Here is an 18,127-nt window from a genome sequence, read left to right as displayed (position 1 = left end):
GACCCGTTCTATTTGGACGATCCCCGAATGCAACAACCATATTTCCAACAACAACAAACACCACAATATTACCAACAACAACAACCACCACAATATTACCAACAACAACCACCACCACCGTATTACCAACAACAACCACCACCACCGTATTACCAACAACAACCACCACAACACATGTCCACCCCCCAACCAAATCAACAATACATACCACAAACTCAACCCCAATATCATGAAGATTACCAACACCAACCTCAACATTCCCACCACCATCAACAGTCCCAACACCTACCACAAACTCAATCCCCCTACCAACACCAATCCCAACACTGATGTCCCGGGCTCTTCCAGTCCTCCACTTAGCCCCGACACAGGTATACAAGAGGATTACCAACAAGACTACTACACACCACAACAGACATTGTTCTTTAGCCAACCCGATTCAACCCTCAACTACCAAAGGTCACATTTCGAGGGCGCACCCAACAGGAGTCAGTTTGTCCCACCGAGACAAAGCTTTAAGGGCGCAGAGGGCACCCGCCTTTCCTACAGCATTGAAGGGACTTCAACCCAACCACAACGGCAAAGGGCAAGGGGACGCGTTACGACTAGGGGTGGGAATAGGGAAGCACCACCACCACGTGAGCCGTCTAGACGAGTAGTTAGACCTCCCCCGTACGGATCGTACCAGGGACGCATAATATGTAAAAAATCCCAAATTAATAATGCATTTTAATTAAACTTTATAATATTTGTCTTGTGTATTATTTTAATATAAATATATTGTGTTTATTAATATAAATTAATATATATCTATATATATATATATATATATATATATATATATATATATATATATATATATATATATATATATATCTTGTGTATTTTACAAATATATACATAATATTATTTATTTACATGTATATAAATTAATATATTTTAATAATTTATAAATAATATTATTTAGTTATAAATTAAATTAATATATATAAATTAATATATATATATATATATATATATATATATATCTTGTAAATAATATTATTTATATATATATATATATGTATTAATATAAATTAATATAATTTATAATAAATATAAATTAATAAATTTAAAATAAGTTAAAAAAGATTTTAAAAAATTAAAAAAATAATTAAAAACATATTAAAAAAAAAGCAAAAAAAAAAAAAAAAGGAAGTAGGAGTAGGCGTCACTCCTAGTGGCGACTTGCCCTACTTTTAAGGGTAGGCGCCATCTAGGGTGGCGCCAATGTACAAATTAGGGAAAAATTGCCCATTTATGTAATTTTTTTGAAATCATGGATTTTTTTTAAAAATTGATTATTTAAAAAAAATATTCTATATTTGGGCTTAAAGAGTGATACCTGTAATTTAATTAATAGGCCCAATAAGACATAATATTTAAATATCTCTAATTTAATTCAAATAAATTAAACCAACTCAATATACACCAAGTTAATTAATATAATTAATATAATTAATTATTCAATTATATCTCCTATCAACTAAATAATTAATTAACACACCAAATTAATTAATATAATCAATTATTATACTACCTAACAACCAATTAATTACTTAACACTCCAAATAAATAAAATAGAATATAATAATAATAATATAAGAAATAATTATTAAAATTGGGTTGTTACATGTGTCTATGTGTCTGTGTGTGCGTGCATGCGCGTGTGTGTGTGTATGTGTGTGTTTGTGTGTGTGTGCGCGTGCGTGTGCGTGTGTATGCGTGCGCTCGTGCGTGCGTGTATCTTTTCATATTCCCTTATCTTCTTTATTTTACTAGCATCCATTAATATCGCTATTGCATTGATTGTATGACACATAAGTTAGACTATGTTTATAGAGATTTTATGTATAAGCTTAGGTTTGTGGTGTATCAATCTTATAGAATTATCATGAATTCAATTATGGCTAGACATAATATCTATATGAAGAGTTTTTAAATCGTTTTGTTTAAAGCGGCTTTGGTTGTCTTATGATCGAGTTGCATTAGAAGCAACCAAGCACTTAGTAACATTTTGTATTATTTCATTTGGTGCAATTCGTTGAGATGCTTCAAAGCTCTCTTGTTTTTGTGTTTTTCTTTCGCGTTTCTTAAAATCTCTGATTTCGTTTATGCAAACTAAAATGTTTTAGAAATTGTCTTAAAGAAAAATGATTTATTCAACCCCCTTCTAGACCTCTTTATGTCCATATTCTCACCTAACACAAATTATTAGAGAAAGAAGGCAATATCTCTTTACAAGAGCATGATGGTGATGATAGAACAACAACCATTCATTGTAAAATATAACAATTCAATCTAAAAAGGAAAAAAAAAACATTCAATCTTATTCATGCTTTAAGAATTGAAATAAACTTTAATTTTTTATACTTTATTTTATTTAATTGTTGCTGATGAACATGTTCATTGATAGTGATTTAATTTTTTAATAGTTTGAATTTGATAATTTGAAGTTTTAGATTTTTTAAAAAGTTTTTTTCAATTTAATTGGAATGTTTTAACTTTATCAAAAAAATTATTATAAGGAAAATGTATTTTAATAATAATAATATTATTATTATTATTATTATTATTATTATTATTATTATTATTATTATATTGTATTTTATACTTTAAATTAAAATATAAAAATGTTACTTAATTATCTTAGAACTTATGAAAATAAATTCAAAAAATCTATGAACAATGTCATAAATCATTGTCATAAATTATAAATAATATCAAAAAAGTTATAATAATACATAAATACGAATGAGTTAATAAAAATAAATATTTAATCTTGCTAATATTTATATGTAAATTAGTTGAATTACTTATTTTCAAATGTCCAAATCAGATCTTTCAAAAGACTATGTAGGTCTAAAAAAATAAACCTATGATAAATTATAGATCAGATTTAGCCTTTAAAATTTTTAACCGTTCATACTCACGTTTGACAAAGCTTTAACTCCACAATTCAAAAAAGAATTTTTAACTTCAACATTAATATCTTCCACCAAATTGCAACAAAAAAAACATAAACATCAATATACAACAAAAACAAAAACATAAACATAAACAACAAATCCCTCATAGATCTAAACAATAAAAAATCTGGTAATTAATGATATAATTTGTAAATTGATTAGGTTGAATGGGTTTCATGGTTTGGCTATGAATTTACCCAAAACATAGTGTTTTTAATGGGTTTTCGTTTTTGAAAACCATGTTCTCCGTTAACCCAATCCAACCATTTTTTGGATTGGTTTGACCTGGTTTGATGGATTTATCCAACCCACATACACCCCTAGAAGTATGGTTATTACACCAAGTATAAAGGTTTGTCTTCCACATATAATATAATTCTGATACATATGATCCAAAGGAAGAAGAAAAATGCACAAAATCCATAACTAAAGATAAGATAATAAAACCAAAAAAAAACAAGATTTGGAAGCGAATTCCCTTATCTTTTGTCTCATTTAATGCAATGCACATGACATTTGTTTCAGTTTTATAAGAACCGCTGAATCATTTGGAATAAATAACTCTTGTACCACAGCTTTCCAAATCTCTGTTCCTAGTTGCTGGATTTTGCTTTATTCTCATTATAACACAGTAGAAGTTGCAAACTATTCCAAACATGTTACTCCACAACATTAACAAGTTCGTACTCAATAAGGGAGAGGTTGTTGTCTTCCTTAACAGTGAAATCAGCAGGTTCTGTTACTTCGACGCGGCCCCATTTGTCCACAGCAAGCCTCATTGATCCTTTAAACATGTCGATTTTCGCATTTCGCAAAATGATGGTTGAACCCTCTTTCAGCAGATCCACTGAAGAAAAGAAACATTCAAGAAAGTGATTATTAACATTTACACATTTGAACATTTCTCAGCAATTCTAAGAAAACTTAACTCATTTGTTCAATATGGATGCAAATTAACAGTGATTCTATATAAAAACAGAAAAAAAGTGTCAATCGATCGTTTCCTTAAACGATATAAACTCAACATCAATTCGTATAAATTTAAACTAAGATAACAATGCTATGATATTGGCGCCGCAATGCAAGTTAAGCTTAGAATTAAGACATCGATGAATAAGATATGATTTGGAACAACCGTATTAAAGAGAAAGTTGGCCAACAGAAACCAATCACTTTTAACCATAATCAATTTTACAAAATCAATTTTACAAAATCAATTTGATCTAAACCAAATTGTCAACGTTAAACCAACCATACACTAAGTGTGTCACGTCTTTACCGGTGTTTAAAAAATCGAGTTTACGCGGAAACGGTAGAGGATTGAAAAATCGTAAGTCGAGGATCGTAGCACGGATCGTAAGACTCTCAAAATGGTAGAAAAGCAGGGGATGAGGAAGCTTGAAAGAGGAAGTTGTATGTAGTGTTAAAACGACGCGGAGAAAGCGAAAATGTTTCTAACAGTAATAAGGAAGAATAATAATGATAGAGGATAAGAATTTATAGTGAAATAAAAGAGTCTTACTTTTTAGAAGGAAATAATACGCTGTGACTACGTATCTCTCCATTCCAATTTTAACAAATCAAAAATAAAAGATTTAATGTGACCCGACCCAGACCCGTTGTAAAAATTAGGGTTTTTATCTATAAAAAACCCAAATAATGGGTGCCGCATATCTGAAATCAAAACGAGTTCCCAAACTCGTCGTACAAGTTCACCGAGTTTGGTGCATATGATCTCCCCTGAATCACAGCACGCCGGCATACTATTGGAATGTAAGATCGTATGAGTTTACATACTAACTTGCGATCCTGCAAACACATACTATGACCCAACAACGTATGCACAAACACGTACTATGACCTTTTGGCATAAATTAAGTTAAATTACATAGGAGAGAAATAGAAAGGTTTAGTTTTCTTAAAGCCAGAAATGAATAAATGAAAGAAATGAAGTTTATTAACATCACATTGTAGAATAGAATATTCAAAATCAATCTCTTAGCCATAGTAGTTAAAATTGCACAACATGCATGCATGAAGTGCAATTAGTAACAAATCATGCAATACCATTATATAACAAATCAGGCATACCAGATTTTATTTAGCATTCGTTACAACATGTAGAGTAACTGAACTCAAACTTTACAGGTCTTCATGTCTTTTATAGCATTTATTAACTATGAGTATAATTTGTCGTCATCACACATGGACAATACGAGACCGGTATTAACAAACATAGGAACACATATGGCAGGTACCGACAAAATTGACAATCAAACAAGTTCGAGTCGTAATATCCCAATATAAATAAACATATTAATGTGAGAAAATATCAAATGCAATAAAATGATCGTGAAACCGGGACAATACCATAGCAATAACAAGCATACCTTGATCATTTCGAGCTGTAAATATGATCATCCCCGTCTCATCACCCACCAAACTCTCAGCAATTCTCATTTGGCGCGGTTGAGGACCATCCGGACGACCCTTCTGCATCACCATCTTAGTATTCACAACCTTCACAGTTAGAGTGTGGCCACTAGTCCCCGGTCGAAGCTGTTCAACCTTAGTGAAAACCGGCTTTCTCAATCCAGGTTTTGCCTCTGCCATATCTTAACCTAAAATCCTACAAAAAGACATAAATATTACAACTATGTTTCACTAGGACACAAATCAAGTGCAGCACACAAACATGCATCTATTACATGAAACAATATCATGTTTAATCCACCAACAATACAAACCATGAATACATCTATATGTTTTTCACCGATTGATATTGATAATCGACAAAACGGTACAAAAACGTAAAGGAACAAAAATTAGGTTAAAAAATGTCACTTCTTATTTAAAAACATTTTGATCAGTGTGAAGTAATAGAAGTAAGTAAAACAAGCTGAATTAACATCATCAATGGCATGTGAAAATCAAGATAGCATGAGAATAAAGGGATGAAAAATTGGAAACGAATGAAAAGATTAGGAATCGAAATCTGACCTGAAATTGCAAAGGCAAAAATGAAAAGCGAGATCTGAAACCAAAAACGTAGCCGTCGAGGTTAGCTTTTAAGGCATGTAGATGTTCGTGTTCACTGATGTCGGGTCAAATAGTGACATGCTCCGACCCAACATGTTTCTTTTAAATAAATGACCCAACACTAAAAGAAATTGAAATGCCATTAACATTTTTTAACATTCTAAATTTTGTTATTTTCATGAAATTAGGTTCAAGTGGCTAATTAACTCCACTTAAAGATCAAGTTTTTTTTTATATAAATCGGATATTTTCGATATATAATTGAAAAAAACTATTTTTTGAATCGGGAGAATATAACTGTAATGGATGAAAAAGTTCGTCTGAGAAAGAGCTTTCTTAATTTTTCATTAAATTTTATCAATTTATTGATTGAATTTTGAGTTTCTATTTTTTGAGAGCCGAAAAATTAACATAGAAAAAGAATGTTTTGTTGAATTTGTTGATGTACCCGCTACGACCTAAATTTTTTAAATAAATTATCAACATTAATATTGTTTTACCTGGTTACACAAATTATCATCTTTTTCGAAAAAATTGTTGATGTTTCAGAAGAAGCATGTGAGTGTTTCTTTCAGGTTGATAGCATTTGTGTTGCGACTCTTCGGAACTAGATCTATAAACCTAAGTAGAATTCAAGAAGCATTTTAGATTATTTCATTGAAATGACGACTCTTTGGGAGAAGTTGAGTTATCACTAACATATTCAGTTCTCAATTGTACATATATGAATCTTTATAGATGTGATTCTATGTAAATGCTTCATCATTATTATCTAAAAGATTTGGTGATTCAATTCTTGACGGTTTGAATGATCAATTTTTAGTTGTTAAAAATCAGATTCTCGTGATACAAAGTTTTTCATCCATTAACAAAACTTACTCTTGATTTGTTTAAGAAGAGAGTAACGACAATTAAACTATTTTTATTGAAGAACCTTCTACATTCATTAATGCTTTTGATTAAAGAAGATTTCAAGGAGGTCGCACTGGAGATTATAATGCTAAGAGCAACAAATTGTGCTCGAGACGAGTAGTTTAACAAATATCCATGTTGGGTAAAACATATGGATATTCAACTACATGTTATATAATGGATACATATATGGATTTAATACTACTTATATTTGTTAGTATACATATTCTTTGATAAATTAACACAATTATTTAAATCGCTCTTATAAATATAAATTTTAGGAGGATTATAAAAGTCTTATAGAAGTTTTGTACTTGTTATTTAAACCGTGAATACATGATTTAGAGTTTTAGAGCTTTGTAGTTTTGTAGCCGCATGTGGAAAAAAAATTATATTAGTTTTATTGCTCTTGGAACTATTATTATTTTATTATTATTATTATTATTATTATTATTATTATTATTATTATTATTATTATTATAGTTGTTGTTATTGTAGTTGTTGTTTAATTTAGAATTATTATTATATGGTCAAATGAATGAATGTTTGTATTTTATTTTGACCAATAATTTTGTTGTTAAATTGAAAGTCAAAAGTAAGAAAAAAAAATTATGTGTTCTAAAAAAGGATAAATAAATTTTATGTAATAGATGATTTGACTTGGTTGCTCAATCCATCACTTACTTATTTTGAGTATATATTCCCTCATACACATTGGAAAGCCCAACTGTGGAGCCTTTGAATTCCTTTTCCTCATTCACTTGGTAAATCTCGTGGTTGTTGTAAGCCACTTGATACATAGGGTTGAGCCTTCTCTGGAGGAATATTGGTCATTAGATTATCATTTATCCTTGTCTTACCTCTATGCTAGAGCACTATTAAATCCTACTCAACTCACAGATATCTTGGTTGAAATGTTAGGAAATTTTTCTCTCTTGTGGTCTACTCGGCCCCCGTTGGTTTACACTTATCAATGCTCCACCGATCTCAGTTGGTTGCATATTATTTATTATTTCATTCTTCGAGCATTTAATCCTTCTAAGTTACTTGGTAATCGCCTCTTATCTAACTCCTAATTTTTTTCTCCAAAATTGTGTGCTTAAGGGATGAGACTAAATGTAGATTGATAAATTGGAACACGTCAAGTAAAGTATGAAGAATCTTAAGGTTGTTATCAGAATGGAATACTGAAGTAATGGTAAGTATGACTAACAAGTACGACTAACAAGTATAGAAATCAAATGGGTGAGGGACTAAGCCTCGACTATATTCAATGATATGAATTCTGACATCGTGTATAACCCAGAATCAGACATACGTCTCACCATATACTTGTAGGATTAGATATCTTGTAATACTAGACTTGGTGGATAAGGTTCTAAAAGTTTGTTGACTATTTTGTAATATTGTACTCAACCAATGGGGTATTAGTATGATGTTAATGGGATGTGATGTTAGACACAAGTTATGGTGTTCATATATGTAGGATGGTCCTTAGAATCTCATTTGTGTGTATTGTGTGGATGATCGCATATATGAGATAACAATGAGAATTGAGTATTGTAGGGCAAACATAAATTAATTTAGTATAGGCAAATCCTGAATGTCGAGTTTTGAGGTCGAGTATTGTAGGGGAAACCTGGATTAACCATATCCAGTATAAAAAAGCTTGAATATTCGATCGGTATTGCAAGGCAAACTTGGATTGTTCTAATATAGGAAAATCATGAATGTTGAGTTCTGAGGACGACTATTGCAGGGAAAACCTGGATTAATTTAGCATAGATAAATCCTAAATATTCAATTGGTATTGTAGGGCGAACCTAGATTAATCATATCCTGTATAAGCAAATCATGAATATTTAGTCAGTATTGCAGGGCAAACCTTGATTATTCTAGTATAGGTAAATCCTGAATACTCGACCAACAAGATAGGCTACAATACCTCATTATTTCTTCTAGCTTGCCTAAGTCCTAAAACTCTATTGAGCAAAAATTAAGATGAATCAAGTGTGTGAAGTATAGTAAATCTTATTTTGGACTAGTCATAGTTTATCTAAGTCTGCGTAATACTGTAGAACTATGTTAGGTGTCATGTGATTAGATAAATAATGATTAATAGCTATGTTGTGGTAACAGAGAGTTGTCACTTTTTTATTTCAATATGATAGGCTAAGTATCTATGATATCCTTATGAACCCTTAATGACTTAAGAATACTCTTAAGGCTAGTGAGATACCACGAGATGAGTTATTGGTATTAGTTCGTATGGGATGGGTGTGAGATATCCTTATGACATTTCAAGTATACCTTAACTGAGTTGATGGATAGTGATAAACTCGATGGTTTAGATTGGGAAGCTCACTAAGATTTGAATTACATCACATGTTGTTGGATATATTTTAAGGTAAAACATGTACTTTGATTGGAATTTGTAGTGATGGTTGACACTGAAGACCCGATGGAACATCTTTTCTTCTGTGATGGAGATTATGTCTAGTTTTCAATGTATTAGTACATTTGTTGTGTTGTTGCAAATTTTAAATCTAGTCTGTTTCTAGATATTTATGTTGATGTGTCCATGTACTAATTATTAATACCAATGGTTGTTATTTTAGACATATGACTATAGGTGTTACAATTGGTATTATATATTTTTTTGGATCGGCCATATTGACCCCGACCGAAAACCCTGAAGGGATAGTAATCTTTCCTGAACCTTCTTAGCACACGAGATTTCTCCATATGACGCTAGCAAGGGCATCCAATAACTCTCTGCAATTCACTCCTAATAAATAGTGAGTTTGTTATTCCCTTTCTAGTATATATAGAGAAGGCGTCAAATCAGGTGACAAGTTTCAAACACAATTTCAATTCACTATTCTTCCTCACATACTGACTCAGTGTTGGAGTGCTAACAATGTATACCCCCCCTTCTCCACCATACCAAAAGCTCATATATGCCATCATTGTTGGTCATTAGTCCATTTTTGGTTCCAGAATGGAATAGTGACACCGTCAGTGGTAAACGATTTCTAATTCCTATGATTTACACAATCTCACATTCTCTCTTTGATTCGTTAGTTCACAACATACTCAGGTCACTGAATCAAGAGCATTTAGAACTGAACGCAAAGATCCTTTGTATTCTATCCATTTAAGTATCTTTTCAACTTAGATTTCTTTGAACTTCCAGATCTCTAATTCCTATGATTCCAAGTGATGGTTGGATCTAAAGTTACTCGATCCTCTATTGCGCATGAAACTATTATTGTTTCTAAAGCAATGGTCAATTAACCGCCTCTACCCCCACCTCCTCAACAAAGCATTGTAAATCCATAAGCGGTAATTTCTCCATTCATATCTAAGTCAAAAAGCTCAAGTGGATGGATTTGTCCAATTGCCTCTGATTGGACTTCAAATTCCACATCTAGTTGCACCATCGAAGGTCTTGCCTGGTTTCCAATATGTGCGAGAATGCAATGTAATATAATTCAAATGACTTAATGAAATGGCTAAAAACTCAAGGGAAAATTTAGGGTGTGACACTCCCCCATTTCTATTCTTCTAAAACATTAAACAAAGGGAATATGAGGCAATGTTTTATTTAATTATCTTTCTCATTTAACTTACTTTGTTATGGCAGGCAAAATTATTAATTCCACAATCTCTCTCTATTGAGTCAATGTTCAACATTATTCATAACATACATTTGTCAATAACATATATATTTTTTCTATTTTTAATGCATGTGCATCACATAAATTGAGTTTGGTGTTATATTTTGTATTTCATAAAAATAATTATTCTTTCTTCTTTTTTATTTACCGCATGAATTATTCCCTATCATGAATTATTCCCAACGACATCCTTATTTCCCTAAGCCTATGTTCCATCCTCCTCTCTATCGATAATCACACTAAATTCCCCCTTTCAACATTCAGTTCCTTCTCCTACTAAGCCTCTTATCAACTCTAGTTCTCCTGTCCACCTTATTCCTTGTCAAACTACTACAAAACATATATCCTCTAACTTTATACCTTCCTTACCTAGTGTTTATGCCTCACCCGCATTTGTTCCTTCCATAGCTAACACTTAGCATAATTCTCATACTTCACAATCCTTCTCTTATGTCTCTCCTTCTAAGGATCCTACTCTTCATCCTCTACCAAATAATTCCCATCCTATGAATACCAAAACCAAGTATGGTGTTCCTTTACCTCGTCTTAACCCCTATGTTTTCCTTGTTCATTCTTAGCCTAAGAGTGCTAAACTAGCTCTCCAAGATCCTAAATGGTTTGCTGTTATGCAAGAGGAGTATGGTGCTTTTAAAATAAACAAAACTCGACCTTTGGTTCCTCTACCCCCAAACTTAAAAGCTATAGGGTGCAAGTGGGTGTTTTGTGTTAAAGAAAATGATGATGGCTCCATGAACAAATATAAGGCTCGCCTTGTTGCTAAAGGGTTTCATCAATTTCATGAGTTTGAATTTAATGAGACACTTTCTCTTGTTATTAAGCATGTTACTATTAGGCTTATTATCACATTGGTTCTCACTCACAATTGGCCTTCGCAACAATTAGACATTAGCAATGTGTTCCTTAATGGCTTGCTTTAATAGGAAGTTTATATGGTGCAACCTCATGGTTTCACCTCTTCCAATTCATCCCTGGTTTGTCATTTACATAAGGTTATGTATGGCCTCAAACAGGCCCCAAGACAATGGTTTTAGTGTATTAAAACCACCATGTTGTGTTTTGGCTTTGTTAACAACAAGTGTGACACCACTTTGTTTATCTATAAGCACCAAAGTGCTACCGTATACATGCTAGTTTATGTTGATGATATTATTATCACAGACAACTCTGTAGCTCTCATTAAGCAAATCACTCTCAAGCTTAATCATGTGTTTGCTCTTAAACAACTTGGGGACTTGTATTATTTTCTTGGCCTTGAGGTGAGGAGGTTGTCCAATGGCACTTTACTTCTTACTCAATCCAAATATCTCATAGATCTTCTTGCCAAGAATGACATGTCTAAATCTTCCTCAGTAGTTACTGTTGGTGTAATCCCTAGAGGCCAATACTTTTGGTACTTGTATCGAAATATTTATTAATAATAAAAGGCTTTTTCTTTATTATGTTTGTTTAATAAAGTCCCTAGAATAGCTAGTCCGTTTAATGTATCAAGTATGACTTAATCATGAGATCACATTAAACATAAGGACACTATTCTTAAAGTATTCGTAGTCAAGCTTTATTGTGAAGTGGGATAACATTAAAGCATGAAGACTATTATGTTTATAAACTGATGATCACATCTCATGGATCATGGATAAAGAGTTATCAAGTCTTAAACATAGGTATGAATATTAAGAGTAATATTTATACGAGATTGACCCGCTATGAGAATACTATATAGAATGTTATGCAAAGTGTCATAAGTTATTCTCATGGTGATAATGGTGTATACCACCCTTCGACCTGAAACCACTAGGGGTGGCAAAACGGGCTCGGCCCGCGGGGAATGCCCGTTTTGCCCGCACTTTTGTGCGGGGCGGGCCAAGGATTTAGGCCCTCACCCTCAAATGTGTCTGCCCCGCCCCGCCCCGTTTTTTTCGCGGGCTTTTGCGGGCACGTGTATTTACATATATTTTTGCATTTTTAGGCTTAAAGAGTGCAGTGCCTGCGGGCTTTCCCCGCCCCGCCCTCAATTTTTTGCGGGGCGGGTCTAAGTTTTAGGCCCGCATCCTCAACTATGACCGCCCCGCCCCGCCCCGTTTTTTTGTGGGCTTTTGCGGGGCGGGCCGAAACGGGGCGGGCATGCCCGTTTGCCACCCCTAGAAACCACTATGGACCCTAGATGTAGAGTCGAGTGCTTTATTGCTGATCAAACGTTGTTCGTAACTGGATGACCATAAAGACAATTGATGGGTACTCCACGACGCATGCTAAGGGACATGAGTGATCTAGATGGAATTTGCCTATCTTGCGTAACAGGATAAATGTCTATGGGCCCAATATTAAACTGGACAAGGATGACACGATCTATGCCTTGTGTTCAATATAGACATAAGAGCAAAAGGGTAATTATACACATAATTATTATCACAGAAGGATTTGTCATATCACATGACATTTTCGTGTCTTGGATAGCAGTGATGTGTTGCTAGATACCACTCACTATTTACTATGTTGAATACGTGATTTAATATAATTACCAATATCGCGAAAACCTATATGGTCACACATAAAGGACGAATTGATGAGAGATAGATTAATTAAGGAATACGGTAATGTACGGTGCCCTTAAGTGTATATGGCATATTATAAGATATGGGCCATATACACTTGAGTGGGCTTTTTAGCTTGCAGCCCACTCAAGTGGTTCTATAATTAGAACCCTTGGGTAGAAGCATTGTCACTCTTGCAATTTCGTTTCTCTCTCTCTCTCACTCACTCAAAGCCTTCATTCATAGCAGCTAGCACTGAGATTAAAGGAACACGTTCGTGTGGACTGAGTAGAGGCGTTGTCATCGTTCAACGTTCGTGATCGCCACAAGAGGTAACGATTCTATCACTGATCATGCCCATTCGTAAGGATCATTAAAGGAGAAATTTTAAATTCTGCTGCGTTTTGGATCGCCATTCTCCTTCAGTGGTATCAGAGCCACTTACGAAACCATGAATCTGATAACTGTTTATTTTCTGTATTAATACAATTAAAGACAGAATGAATCAAAGAATAAATGAGTAATTAAATCGAGATCGATCAAGTTATATATATGATATAAGTAATCCTGATGCAAAATACGGTATATATGATATACTGTTCCTGTTTCATTCATTCAAACACTTAATGGTTGTTTTCCTTTGAGCAATCAATGGTTGTTTGCTTCTTGATCCGACATTAGTATGGTGAAGCAATGACGTGTTGATCAATCATACTGAATCAACAATCGAGATGTGTTTGACGGTATGAAATTGGTGCATTAGGGTTAGTGACGGCACAAGGGTTGTGTTGTCAAGGAGTTATGCGATTAGGGTTGTGACTGCACAAGAGTTGTGCTTTCTAACAGATTTTCAAACAGTGCTAACCGGTTAACGTATATGGTTAACCGGTTAACGCAAGACGGAATATTGTTTTCTAAAAGATTTTCAAACAGTGTTAACCGGTTAACGTATATGGTTAACCGGTTAACGCAAGATGGAATACAATTTTCTAACAGTTTTTCAACAGTGTTAACCGGTTAACGCATTTGGTTAACCGGTTAACGCAAGACAGAATACACCCGTTCGACTAACTCTGTGTAGTGTGATCGGTCGTCGAAATTTAATTTGGTTTTAATTAATTAAAAGAATTAAAACTAATAATAATAATAATAATGTGTTTATTATTCTTGTCTTGTGGTGATCGGTTATGGCCTTAGTTTTCCTTTATTTTGTTTTGGGTTTTAAAATACGACCTGCGTGTCGTGCCTCTCTTTTAATCTCTCAATGTAACTTCTTTTCTCATCTCACTCCCTCGTATGTAAAACGAGTTTCTTTATGTAATGTAATCTTTCTAGCCATTCCTTTGGATAAATAGAAGTGGGGTTAAGGGACAAAGCCACAAATAGGAGTTGCTTTCTCGAGATCATAGAAATGATCCAAGTAAGTTCCTTTGGAATTAGGCAACACAAAGCAATAAGCAAATAAGCATGGTCTCATAAGAGAACAACAAAACTGGAAACGGAGTGCCAATCAATGGTCTTACATCCAACTCCAAAAAACAAGTTGGGAAACAGAAAGCCAATCAATGGTCTTACATCTGACTCCACAAAAGAAAACAGAATAGGAAACAGATAGCCAATCAATGGTCTTACATCTGACTCCATAAAAGAAAACAGAATAGGAAATAGATGGCCAATCAATGGTCTTACATCTGACTCAACAAAAGAAACAGGAAACAGATAGCCAATCAATGGTCTTACATCTGACTCCACAAACAAGCAAAGATGCATGAAAAGCAAACATATGAATGATGCACAAATAAGCAAACAAGTAATCAATTATCACACTTTATACACAAGCAAGAGGCTCAGACAAAGTTGGGCTTTAGTCAAGGGGTCATATCAACCTCGACAAACAAGCCAAAACTGTAAGGGGTGTTGAGGCTCTTAACCACTGACATTGACCGTCAGGGTGAGCAGATGAAAGTTAATGAGGGTTAGACCTCATAGCTCTTAACTCGGGCCTGTGTGATCTTGAATCAAAGAAGGTGTGAGGATCCAGAATGAGGGACCCTATTCCACATGACTGACTCTATACAAGATTTTGGGTGTTTATTCAAAAGCTTCAGCACGTAGTGCGAGCATAATAAAAGACTCAACTGAATAGCAGGGGATTGATTGCAAATCCCTTCTATCTGCCAATTGCCTCTTCACTTAGGAGGACTTAAGTCACATGCCTCGACATGGAGGTCTTTAGCACAAAAATAAACAATCACAGACATTGCCTCTTAAGGAGGACTTCAGCCAAATGCCTGCCAAAAGAAACGACAGAGCTTCCAGACTACATGGAGTTAGAGAGGTTACCTAAGTGGTATACCAACCACAAGCAAAGCAAAGCTCAAGTAATGAGCTAAAAGCTACTAAGGTACCTGTACAAAAGTCAAAACAATCAGTAGGATATTTAGACAAACAACCAACAGACAACAACAGTGGTTTCCAATATGTACACAAAGCAAATCCTAAAAGGCAATCAATCAAGTGAGTTCACCACCAAAGAACCTACAACACAATCAAAGTTAGTTAACCAAAGTAATTGGCAACTCATATGATGAGGCCATACCAATCATTAGTGTTAATACCTGAAACACAAACACAATCGGTGAGTACAAACCACTAGTGCAAAGACTAGGGTCAAAGGCAAAGCAAAAAGTTAAAATAGAAATTGATGTTCAACATGAAGCACATTTAAACAAGTAAGAACATGTCCTAAAAAGGATCAAATCCAAATCAACAAGCAAAGCCATCTAATAAACAAGATAAGGCAAAGGCAATCACAATGCACACAATTGGACATCAAGAATAGAAATTCCATATTAAAACAGAAATGAATCAAATGATCATGAAAATTTTTATGCGCACACAACATGTTAAACACAAGCATCATGCAAAAAATTGGAATCAGAAAAGCTCAATTGACATGTATATGAAGATGAACAAGAGCAACATCAAATTGTGTGACACACATTGTCACACCATACATCCATGTGTCTAAAACAGAGATGGAAAATGCTAAAAATGCCAAAACAATTCTCAAAAATCAAGAAACATGTTAGGAATCAGCATATCAAATTTCATGGTAATTGGACAATTAATGAGCATTTCACAATCAATTGAATGAAGCATGGTAACTTTGCATACATGTTCAAACACACAATCTCAATTAAAATCCAGAAAATGATAAAATCAAGAAATCAGCATCACAAAATAATAGACATTCAAATGATCATGTAGGAAAAAATTTGGATTTAATTGGACACATTTTCTATTTTTTATGATTTTTGTAAATTGATGAAAATAATGAAATAAATGTGAAACATGTAGAAAATATTAATGTGAATGGAAATTAGCAAATGCATCAAGCCAGGATTCGAACCAATGCCATGCCAGTTAACAGCGCGCTCAGCATAAAATTCAGTGGGAAAATTAAAATATCGCTCGCTAGGAATCGAACACAAGAGCGTATGGTTTCAAGGCGCATGAAAAAATAAAATCACAATTGACACGGCCAGGAATCGAACCATGGATACTCAGGTTGCAAGCGCTTAGCATCAAAACGCAGCGCTTAAGGCATGGTAAAAATAAATGGATTTTTAGAAATGTCATGGAACGGACTCGAACACAAGACGCAAAGGCTATGGGCGTGCTAACAGTGAAACGACGCGTTTGAACCAGCAAACCCTAGGCCAAGAACCAGAGGCGGAGCGTGGTGGTTTCCACCGTCTTCTCCGGTGGAGCCACGGCGGTGCTCAAGAATTTTTTTCCAAAAATTTATGAAATATATACCATTGGAAAGGTCTCGTCGCGAGGATTTCAAATATCATAAAAGCTAAACCTAACTCTCCATGAATTGGACGGATTGAAGACAAACATATTTGCACATCAAACTTTAAATCAACGCAACTTCATCAATATTCATCCATTTTAAAATCTAAAAGCATCAGGATTATCAGCATGAAAAGATCTACAATATCATGTGCATAAAATGAAGAAAGGTGATGATCGAATTTTAACCTCTTGAAGAGCAGAATGATGAAATCGTGGATCCAAGCTATCAAAAGTGTCCAGATCTTCTCCCTTACTCTTGTTATGAAGCTTGATGTAGAAATTGAGGCTTGAAATGTACTGGATCTTGGTGAATTTTAGAAAACCATGTTCATCTTCATGAGCTTGATGTGCTTGAATCTTGGCCAAAATCTTCAAATCAATGCTTGATTCTTCATCAACAATGCTCAATAAACCAGAATATGCAAGAAAATTGCTATGCTATGTGAAGAATTTTGAAGTTTCAATTGAGAGAAAAATTGGAGGGAAATCTCAAATCTAGATCTAGAATGTGATTGTTCTCAAAATTTTGTTATGCTTAAGCTTATATACCATGTACTAATCACCCTTAAATGATAATTAGGCAATGGTTAATGGAAGATTAGTGAGAATGAGGTGCATGGAAAAATTAGCAAAAACACCCTTGCATGGTGAAAGCACACGTGAACAGTGCCATGTGAGGGCTCAAATTCACTTAAAATCAGCTCATGAACACAATGGCATTGGTATTTTTCATGTATGATCAATAGAATTCAAATTCTCCATTTTCCCTCCAAAATGACACATGCATGGGCAAATGATTATATGAGATAATTTCATGCAATGCAATGATGGATTTGGAAAATATAGGTCACAAGAAGCATTTTGCAAAAAGAGGGACTCAATTTGGAGTTTTGGATCAAAAGTTATGGCATTTTGAAGTTTCAAGCACACTTGGCAATCATTGGATCATATCTCCTTAACCATTCATCAGATGCTCATGATCTTGGACTTTTTGGAAATGGGAGAGAAAGATCTTCAACTTTCATGTTGACCAAAAATTCATTTGAAGCTTCTTTGATGTTGGAAAGTCAAG

General features: G+C 33.9%; 1 protein-coding gene across 1 annotated transcript; it reads right to left on the bottom strand.

Moving 5' to 3' along the window:
• Positions 1-3,353: 3,353 nt before the first annotated feature.
• LOC127075092 (uncharacterized protein At4g28440) lies at positions 3,354-6,167 on the bottom strand. Its single transcript, XM_051016539.1, has 3 exons — positions 6,009-6,167; positions 5,399-5,637; positions 3,354-3,855 (listed from the first exon to the last, which is right to left on the bottom strand). Exons 2-3 carry the CDS (start codon positions 5,619-5,621, stop codon positions 3,668-3,670), a joined length of 411 nt encoding a protein of 136 aa, XP_050872496.1. The 5' UTR covers positions 5,622-5,637; positions 6,009-6,167; the 3' UTR covers positions 3,354-3,667.
• Between the last annotated feature and the right edge of the window lie 11,960 nt (positions 6,168-18,127).

Source organism: Lathyrus oleraceus, chromosome 4, assembly GCF_024323335.1.
Source record: "Lathyrus oleraceus cultivar Zhongwan6 chromosome 4, CAAS_Psat_ZW6_1.0, whole genome shotgun sequence".
Classification (NCBI taxonomy): domain Eukaryota; kingdom Viridiplantae; phylum Streptophyta; class Magnoliopsida; order Fabales; family Fabaceae; genus Lathyrus; species Lathyrus oleraceus.
Note: the sequence above shows the minus strand (reverse complement) of the source record. Positions and strands in the feature narration are given on the sequence as shown.